At 48.9% G+C, this 9,561-nt stretch overlaps 1 protein-coding gene across 1 annotated transcript; it reads right to left on the reverse strand.

Annotated features, from left to right (window-relative positions):
- Positions 1–3,034: 3,034 nt before the first annotated feature.
- LOC147988179 (uncharacterized) lies at positions 3,035–9,136 on the reverse strand. Its single transcript, XM_087534189.1, has 5 exons — positions 8,368–9,136; positions 8,068–8,229; positions 4,346–4,565; positions 4,094–4,261; positions 3,035–3,374 (listed from the first exon to the last, which is right to left on the reverse strand). The coding sequence occupies exons 1-5, from the start codon at positions 9,134–9,136 to the stop codon at positions 3,035–3,037; spliced, it is 1,659 nt and encodes a 552-aa protein (XP_087390315.1).
- Positions 9,137–9,561: the final 425 nt, after the last annotated feature.

Raw genomic sequence — 9,561 nt, forward strand, 5'->3', positions numbered from 1 at the left:
TGCTCTTCCTGCTCCAGCCGCTCAAACAAGCACCGGCGGGACTGCCTGCTCCCTCCTCCTCGCGGCCGGCTGTGCTGCCGCGCAGGCCTCACCGCCCGACCGTACTCCCATCGCTGGCCTAGCCATCCCTCTACTCACCCACACCTGCTGCTATTCTCCGGCGACGGCAGATGAACCAGTAAACCCTCATACAGTCGTACTCCCCTCCACATGGGAAACAACTGTCGAGTCTTCCCTTCCTCCATGTCGTCCCCTTCCTAGGCATCGCCGTCGTCCACTGCCCTGGTGCTCTCGGCGCGGCGTGGTCAACGTGGTCAAGGAACGACTTCCGTCGGACATGGGCTGTACGTGGAGAGGCTGACAGCTGGGTCCACGGCCGCAGCAAGGAAGTGCCTCCTTATTACGCGGAAAATAATGTTTCCTTCACCTGACAGCAGGGACCCACCGGACGGGCCACCGTATTTCGTGAAAAAACGTTTCCCCCCTGACTGCTGGGACCCACCAGCTACACCTTCGCACGCAAGAAAGTGCGTCCGGGCAAAAAAACGATTCGCCCCCTGACTGCTGGGACCCACCAGCTACATCTTCGCAGGCAAGGAAGTGCCTGACAGTCGGGACCCACCTGGTCGAAGCGTACGTAGCGTTGTCATTCTGGTCACGAACGTGTACGTACATACTGGTCGATGTAGAGGCGCGCACATGTCGTAGTAGAGGCGCGCACGTGTCGTAGTAGAGGTGCGCACGTAGCATGTACACGTACGTACAGCGACCAGGGTGCAAGAAAGAAAATACGGCCACGTATGTGTACATATGGGCGGGGTCTCCAACGCCTACTCGCGCATACGTACGGCGAGGGCTCGTGTACATGGCTGGGTCGGAACGGAGAAATAGCGTCGTCGTCGTGTTCATGGGGAGGCAACGGAATGCGTCGTGTTCATGGGGAGGCAACGGAATGCGTCGTGTTCATCGGGATGCAACGCGGCTGGGTCGGAACGGAATGCGTGGTCGTGTTCATCGGGAGGGCTTGGACGGAATAGGCGATGGAAATGAGGCCTCGCGTACCGCACAACGGAGGAAACGGCCGTGTGTTCGACCGGCCACATTCGAAACGGGATCCTGTTCATCGGGAGGGGTCTGGCGTACCGGAAAACGGAGGAAACGGACCTCCTACGGTCGAAACGGGGGTCCTGTTGATCGGGAGGGGTGTGGCGTACCACAAAACGGAGGAAACGGACCTCCTACGGTCGAAACGGGGGTCCTGTTGATTGGGAGGGGTGTGGCGTACCGCAAAACGGAGGAAACGGACTTGTGTTGGAGCGCTATGGTCGAAACAGGGGTCCTGTTCATCGGGAGGGGTGTGGCGTACCGCAAAACGGGACTCCACGGGATACTGTTCATCTCCACCGTCGACCCCCTCCAGCCTCCACGTGCTATTGTCCATCCACCGTCGACCTCCTCCAGCCTCCACGGGCTCCTGTTCATCCAGCCTCCACCGCGCGCTACTCCGCCGACTACTGTTCAACCACCCCTCCACCGTCTACTGTTCATCCAGCCCTCCACACCACGGGGTCCTGTTCAACCACCCCTCCACAGGCACCCCTCCACCGTCTAGTGTTCATCCTGCCCTCCACGGGGTGGACCTGTTCATCCAGCCCCATCCGGCTCGATCGATCGGGGTCCTGTTCATCCAGAGGCAACACCACGGGGTCCTATTCATCCACCCCCACCGGGAACTGTTAATCCAACCCCCCCCCCCCCCCCCCCGCAACGCTCACTGTTCATCCAGAGGCAGCATCGATCGGCTTCAGTTAGCAGCAGTAGCCAAGGAATCGCTCGATCGGGTTCAGTTAACAGCCATCGATCGATCGCTCGGGTTCAGTAACGCGTAGCCTGCAGTGCAATCGCTCGGGTTTAGTTAGAGCCCAACGCCTCGCTCGGGTTTAGTTAGAGCCAATGCCTCGCACACACGCGCGTACATGTACGAGAGAAACGTGCATCGCTCGGCCCCCGACCTCCCACCGTAACCGGGAACTCCCCGAAATTTTCCTCCCCCTCGCTTCTACCATGGTTTTTTCCGTCATGGACGGCCCAAAGAATGTCATGCAGCTGCGTCTCCGGCCCGCCCAGGACGAAAAGCCCATTTTCTGTCATGATTTTTTGTCATAGAAGTAGGAGCCCACCACATCTATGATGATACCGGGTTTTGTCACAGTTATCGTCATAGAAGTGTCATATGTATGACAGAAAAAAATTTCGTTCGGCCCAAAATGTCACGGATGTTTCTTTTTTTTTTTGTAGTGTAAGCTAAGCGAAGACTTGGTCACTTGGAGTATGTCTCAACCAATATTGAGTGGACTGCAAAGCATTCACAATGACCTGCACAAATCATACATTTTTCAAGGTGCTAAATCTCCGAGGACGGCTAGACTAGATTTGTTCAAAACAGTATTCGTCTAGTTACACTTCCCCCTTTCATTTTAGTCTATTGTGCAACTTGAGCAAAATCAAGCTAGAAGTTTATCACAAGGCACTAGTGTCTACGATTGACAGAATATACCGTTCGAGGGAATTTATTTATATTTTGTTTTTTATAACCAATTTATTTATATTCTAGCTTCTACACCAATAGTAAGTACATGCTGAAGAGTAATTTGTCACCAGCAGTTTCTGTGGAATAGCTCAACTGATTTATGTCCAAAGAGAGAATCCAGATTTTGTTTTTTGAAAAGAAAACTGACAAATATGGCTTTGGTATATAATGTGCAAGGTGTTATGTTTGTGGGATAGTGGAAAATGTCTTACCTCTCTCCAGGGACATGGTTCATGTTATATAGGAGGGGACGCGACCACCCTAACGATCGTTACAAGGAGATATTCTAGGAAAGTTTACTTGGGAGAGAGGAGATAGAGATAGTTACAATTGTGAGATATTTGAACTGCTTAACTACCGAATCTATCTCTATCTATCCTATGTGAATACCTCCTGGTTTGACCACCTGACGTGACACGCATCATGTTTAACACCCTCCCTTAATCACAACTTCATCAAGTTGAGATTATGCTTGAAATATTCCAAACTTCTTGTAGCCAAAGGCTTTGTGAATCCATCTGCAAGTTGATCTTTGGAATGCACAAAGCGAATATCAAGTTGTTTCTGAGCAACTCTTTCTCTGAAAAAATGAAAGTCTATCTCTATGTGCTTTGTCCTGGCATGAAACACCGGATTTGCAGAGAGATACATAGCACCAAGATTGTCACACCATAAGTAGGGAGCTTGTTTACTTTGTACACCAAGTTCCTTCAGCATGAACTGAACCCATATTATCTCAGCTGTAGCATTTGTCAATGCCTTGTATTCTGCCTCTGTGCTTGACCTGCATACGGTAGCCTATTTACGTGCACACCATGATATCAAATTTGGTCCAAAAAATACTGCAAAACCACCAGTAGAGCGTCTATCATCAAGACAATCTGCCCAATCAGAGTCAGAGAATGCACTGACAAGAGTAAAGGGTGATTTGCTGAAGTTTAGTCCTAAGTTCAGACTGTGCTTAACGTATCGAACTATACGTTTTGCAGCTGTCAAATGAACATTGGTAGGTGCATGAAGAAACTGGCAGACTTTGTTAACAGCAAAGGATATATCAGGTCTGGTAAGTGTGAGGTACTAAAGAGCTCCTACCAGACTTATGTATTTGGTGTTGTCCTCTTGATTCAAGAGCTCACCTTCTGCAAGAGATAATTTTTCTGAGCTAGATAACGGAGTAGGTGAGAGTTTACATCCTTGTAACCCAGCCTTCTTAACCAAATTAGTTGCATATTTTTTTTGAGAGAGGAGAAGTCCATCCTTGTGCTTCTTCACCTCAATCCCAAGAAAGTAATGGAAGTCACCAAGATCCTTTAGAGCAAAGTCTGCACTCAAATCCTTAAGAAGTCCTTTATTGCTTCATCAGATGAGCTAGTTACAATAATATCATCAACATATATGAGAACAAATATGCATGTGTTGGACTTGTTGTAGATGAACAATGATGTGTCAGACTTAGAAGGAACAAAACTAAGTGCTTGCATTTTGTGATAGAGGTGAGCATACCATGACCTTGGAGTTTGCTTTAACCCATATAGTGCTTTATCAAGCTTGCACACATAAGAAGGAGCATTCTTACTCTCAAACCCAAGAGGTTGTTTCGTGTACACATCCTCTTCCAGAACACCATGGAGAAACGCGTTTTGAACATCAAGCTGTCTGAGACTCCATCCTCTGGAAACAGCAATAGACAGGACAAGACAAATAGTGGCAGCCTTTACTACTGGACTGAAGGTGTCCTCATAGTCTATGCCATACCTCTGTTTAAAACCTTTTGCAACCAGCCTAGCCTTATAACGATCAATGGTTCCATCAGCTTTTCTCTTAATCCTGAAAACCCACTTGCAATCAATCAAATTTTTACCTTGCTGTGGGGGAACCAAGTGCCATGTTTTGTTTCTCTTCAATGCCTTCATAGCTTTCTTCCACTTCTCATCACACAGTGCTGCTTCAAGAGTGTTAGGCTCATCTAGTTCACCTGTGGAACAAACCATACCATACTTGGTAATATGCTTGTAATCAAAAAGTTGAATTACCCCTTGTTGCAGACGTGTGCATCGTGGTTGTGGAACAGCCAGATCAGTGGCCTGATACGTCCATTTTGCATCATGCTTTTATATCGATATTTATTGCATTATGGGCTGCTATTTCACGTTATGTCACAATACTTATGGCTATTCTCTCTTATTTTACAAGGTTTACATAAGGAGGGAGAATGCCGGCAGCTGGAATTCTGGGCTGAGCAAATATTATAGACCTATTCTGCGCCACTCCAAAAGTCTTGAAACTCCACGGAACATCTTAAAATAAATAAAGAAAAATCCTCGCCAAAGATGAAGGCCAGGGGGCCCACACCCTGCTCACGAGGGTGGGGGGCGCCCTCCCCCTTAGGGCGCGCCCCCTACCTCGTGGGCCCCCTGGTGGCTCTCCGACGCCCATCTTCTCCTATATGAAGTCTTTCGATGAGAAAAAATTAAGAAGGAACCTTTCGGGACGAGACTCCGCCGCCACGAGGCGGAATCTTGGCGGAACCAATCTAGAGCTCCGCCAGAGCTGTTCTGTCGGGGATACTTCCCTCCGGGAGGGGGAAATCATCACCATCGTCATCACCAACACTCCTCTTATCAGGAGAGGGCAATCTCCATCAACATCTTCACCAGCACCATCTCATCTCCAAACCCTAGTTCATCTCTTGTACCTAATTCTTGTCTCCAAGTCCGGGATTGGTGCTAGTAGGTTGCTAGTAGTGTTGATTACTCCTTGTAGTTGATGCTAGTTGGTTTATTTGGTGGAAGATCATATGTTCAGATCCTATATGCATATTATTACCCCTCTGATTATGAACATGAATATGCTTTGTGAGTAGTTACGTTTGTTCCTAAGGACAAGGGAGAAGTCTTGCTATTAGTAGTCATGTGAATTTGGTATTCGTTCGATATTTTGATGAGATGTATGTTGTCTAGCCTCTAGTGGTGTTATGTGAACATCGACTACATAACACTTCACCATTATTTGGGCCTAGAGGAAGGCATTGGGAAGTAATAAGTAGATGATGGGTTGCTAGAGTGACAGAAGCTTAAACCCTAGTTTATGCGTTGCTTCGTAAGGGACTGATTTGGATCCACTTGTTTCATGCTATGGTTAGGTTTACCTTAATACTTTTGTTGTAGTTGTGGATGCTTGCAATAGAGGTTAATAATAAGTGGGATGCTTGTTCAAGTAAGAACAGCAACCAAGCACCGGTCCACCCACATATCAAATTATCAAAGTACCGAACGCGAATCATATGAACGTGATGAAAACTAGCTTGACGATATTCCCATGTGTCCTCGGGAGCACTTTTCCTATTATAAGAGTTTGTTCCGGCTTGTCCTTTGCTACAAAAAGGATTGGGCCACCTTGCTGCACCTTATTTACTTTAGTTACTTGTTGCTCGTTACAATTTACCTTATCACAAAACTATCTGTTACCACTTATTTCGGTACTTGCAGAGAATACCTTACTGAAAACCGCTTATCATTTCTTTCTGCTCCTTGTTGGGTTCGACACTCTTACTTATCGAAAGGACTACGATAGATCCCCTATACATGTGGGTCATCATGGCCACAGAGGATCCTCCAGACTCCACATTGGTGGCAGCAACAGATCCCAGGGGAGATTCTGATGGATTCTCTGCGGCTGGCGGATGAAGCAAAGCACCTGGAGTGGCCGCTGAAGATCCTGGTGCATGTGCTTGCGCACACAGCTCGTCATTGCGCGATCATGGGGCATCCACTCGGGTCGCTGCTGTGTCGGCACCGGTCAGTCGGCCCTCCCTGACTCGCGTGCGATCGCGCCGTGTGTACGTCAGTGGATGGGTGGCATACCGGCGCGGTGCAGGGGACCGAACGCAGCCAATCGAGGGAGCCCGCGTGTCCACCGCGGAGTCGGCGCGTTGGTCCAGAGGGGCTGCGGCGCGTGCGCCTACACCTGCCTCATCAGTAGGAGGCGACCCTGAGGCCGCGGCGCGTCGTGCGCCTGCACCTACCTCGTCAGGAGGAGGCGATCCCGGGGCAGATTCGATCCGCTGCAGTCGGGCGGATCCCAAGGAAGATTTGTCTCCCCGGTGAAGCACATAGAATATGGCCCATGTTGATTTTCAGCCGCATTTTCTGCAGTTTCCGCACAGATTTCTTCTGTTCCATCGACACAAAACTCATGCACATCATTAGATGGGCTAGTCAATAAGTCGTCAATATTAGGTCCCCCTTGATCAAAACTAGTGAGATGAGGAGGCAAAAGGAGAATTTCTTTGCAGAGGAGTGCACCAGCATTAGAATGTAGGTCAGCGAACGGATATTTTGTTTCATCAAAGACTATGTCACGTGAGATGTAGACACGGCCAGTGGAGACATCGAGACACTTGACCCCTTTATGCTGGGCACTATACCCTAAGAAAACACACTGTTTTGAGCAAAACATGAGTTTGCGATTATTGTAGGGACGAAGATTGGGCCAACATGCACACCCAAAAACACGGAGAGACTTATAGTCTGGTTTGGTGTGAAGATGTCTTTCTACCGGAGTTTCATTATTGATGACATGACTGTGTAACATGTTGATAATGTGAACAACCATGAGAAAGGCTTCGTCCCAAAACTTGAGAGGCATGGAGGCTCCTGCTAAAAGAGCAAGGCCAACCTCAACAATGTGTCAGTGCTTTCGTCCAGCAGACCTGTTTTGTTGGTGAGCATGCGGGCATGGCATGTGGTGTGAGATGCCAAGGTTTTGGAAAAAGGAGTTTAATTTTTCATACTCCCCTCCCCAATCGGTTTGGACGGCGATAATTTTGCTATCAAACTTGCGTTCAACAAGAGCTTGAAAGTTTTGGAAAACTTGAAACACATCTGATCTCCTCTTGAGGAGATAGATCCAAGAGAATTTACTGTAGTCACCAATGAAACTTACGTAATAGGTATGACTACCAACAGAGGTAGGGGCTGGACCCCAAACGTCAGAAAAAATAAGTTGCAATGGTTTGGTAGAAATACTAGTAGAGATGGGATATGGTAATTGATGACTTTTAGCTCGTTGACATGAATCACAAATAGTTTCAACATGACGCTCACCAACAAACGGGAGCTTATTTTTCCTAAGCAACTTTTCAACTAAAGAAAAAGAGGCATGTCCTAAACGATCATGCCATCGTGTGGATGAAAGCTTGACAGCACCACAATCTTGTTTATTGAATCTTCTAAACTCCGGAATCAACGGGTAGAGTCCTCGAACACATCTACCTCGATAGAGGATTTTCCTCGTTGCCTGATCCTTGATCAAAAAGAAAAAAAGATCAAATTCGAGAAAAACATGATTATCAATGGCAATTCTATGGACGGAAGGAAGATTTTTGTGTGCACTAGGGACATGCAAGATTTTCTTAATGTGTAGTTTACGACTAGGGGTACGAAATATTGAGTGACCAATGTGACTTATTCACATACCTTCTCCGCTGGCAGTATGGATTTGATCTTTCCCGCGGTATTTTTCCTTCATGGTTACCTTCTCAAGCTCATTGGTGATGTGGTTTGTAGTCCCGCTATCCACGTACCAGTTTGTGTCAACACCATAGGAACCATCAGCAGCGGCAGCCACCTTGCCATCGTCTTGAGAATCACCATCATACCGGTATCAGCAATCTTTTGCTGTGTGTCCCGGCTTCCCGTAGATCTGGCACCTTGGGGTCTTCGGGCGTGTTCTGTTGCCGCCGCCACGCCCGCGACCGCGTCCTCGGCCGCCCGAACGCTGAGGAGAGTAGCCGCGGTCGTTCACGCCGCTGCCACCAGATCGCCCCTTGTTGCGGGGAGAGCCACGCGAGCGGGATCCACCGCCCCGGCCGCAAGACGCCATGTTTGCAGAAGACTTGAAGCCGCCGGAGCCGTGATACTGGGCCACGCGCTGGTCGAAGTTGGACATCATGGCGAAGAGCTCATCAAGAGTCACAGGGGTGACACGGGCATCGAGAGCCGACACCAAAGGCTGATAGTCCGCATCCAACCCATGAATGATGTACGAGACAAGCTCATCATCCTGGATAGCCTTGCCCGCCGTGGCCAGCTCGTTGGCATAGCCACGCATGGCGGCGAAGTAGGCGGCAACCGAGAGGTTACCCTTCTGCGCGTTGATGAGGGAGGTGCGGATGTTGTTGACGCGACTCGCCGATTGTGACGAGAACATGGCAGCAAGCATCGTCCAGAGCGCGCTTGCCGTGGTGACCGTGGTCATCGTGACCAGGACCTCTTTCATGAGGTTATTCAGCAGGTAGCCAAGGACCTGGAGATCCTTCCGTACCCACACAGGGTGGAGAGGGTTGGGCGATGAAGTCTCCTTGCCATCCTTGGTGGTGACGAGGAGCTTGGCCGGCTCCTGGTTGGTGTCGTCGACGTAGCCGAAGACGCCGGCACCGCGCAGCTGAGGTGTGATCTGCGTGCGCCGCAACACGTAATTCGTGCGAGACAGCTTCTCTGTAATCTGACTATTGAGACTAGGCGAGAAGGAGCCGGAGGAAGACATGGCTAGGCTAGATGAATTCGACAGAAGCTTTAGATGGGAAAAGGAAAGGCTCTGACTACCATGTGCAATAGCGGAAAACGTCTTACCTCTCTCGAGGGACGTGGTTCATGTTATATAGGAGGGGGCGCGACCAGTGGCGAATTTAGGACGGAAATGAAGGGTAGGCTCAAAGCAAGTTCGTAGGTCTAATTGGCAATGCATTGCAATTATTGGATGTAAAACACCTCGGTATAATTGGCAAGTAGTATATTTAGTTGAAATAGGATTTTTGAAGGATAGGCTTCAGCCTATTGAAGCCCACCTAGTAGAATCGCCACTGGGCGCGACCACCCTAACGATCGTTACAAGGAGATATTCCAGGAGAGTTTACTTGGGAGAGAGGAGATAGAGATAGTTACAATTGTGAGATATTTGAACTGCTTAAC

This window comes from Triticum urartu, chromosome 1A (genome assembly GCF_056163025.1).
Source record: "Triticum urartu cultivar PI428250 chromosome 1A, HENAU_Tu73, whole genome shotgun sequence".
Lineage (NCBI taxonomy): Eukaryota > Viridiplantae > Streptophyta > Magnoliopsida > Poales > Poaceae > Triticum > Triticum urartu.

Bases quoted from the DNA above. Each gene is read 5' to 3' on its own strand.
- LOC147988179 (XM_087534189.1), bottom strand. From the start codon at position 9,136: ATGTCTTCCTCCGGCTCCTTCTCGCCTAGTCTCAATAGTCAGATTACA. The intron at 4,566-8,067 runs GTATGTGAATAA...TTTGTTCCACAG, and splicing joins CCATACTGCCAGCGGAGAAG to GTGAACTAGATGAGCCTAAC. The intron at 3,375-4,093 runs GTATGCTCACCT...TACCGTATGCAG, and splicing joins AAGCAAACTCCAAGGTCATG to GTCAAGCACAGAGGCAGAAT.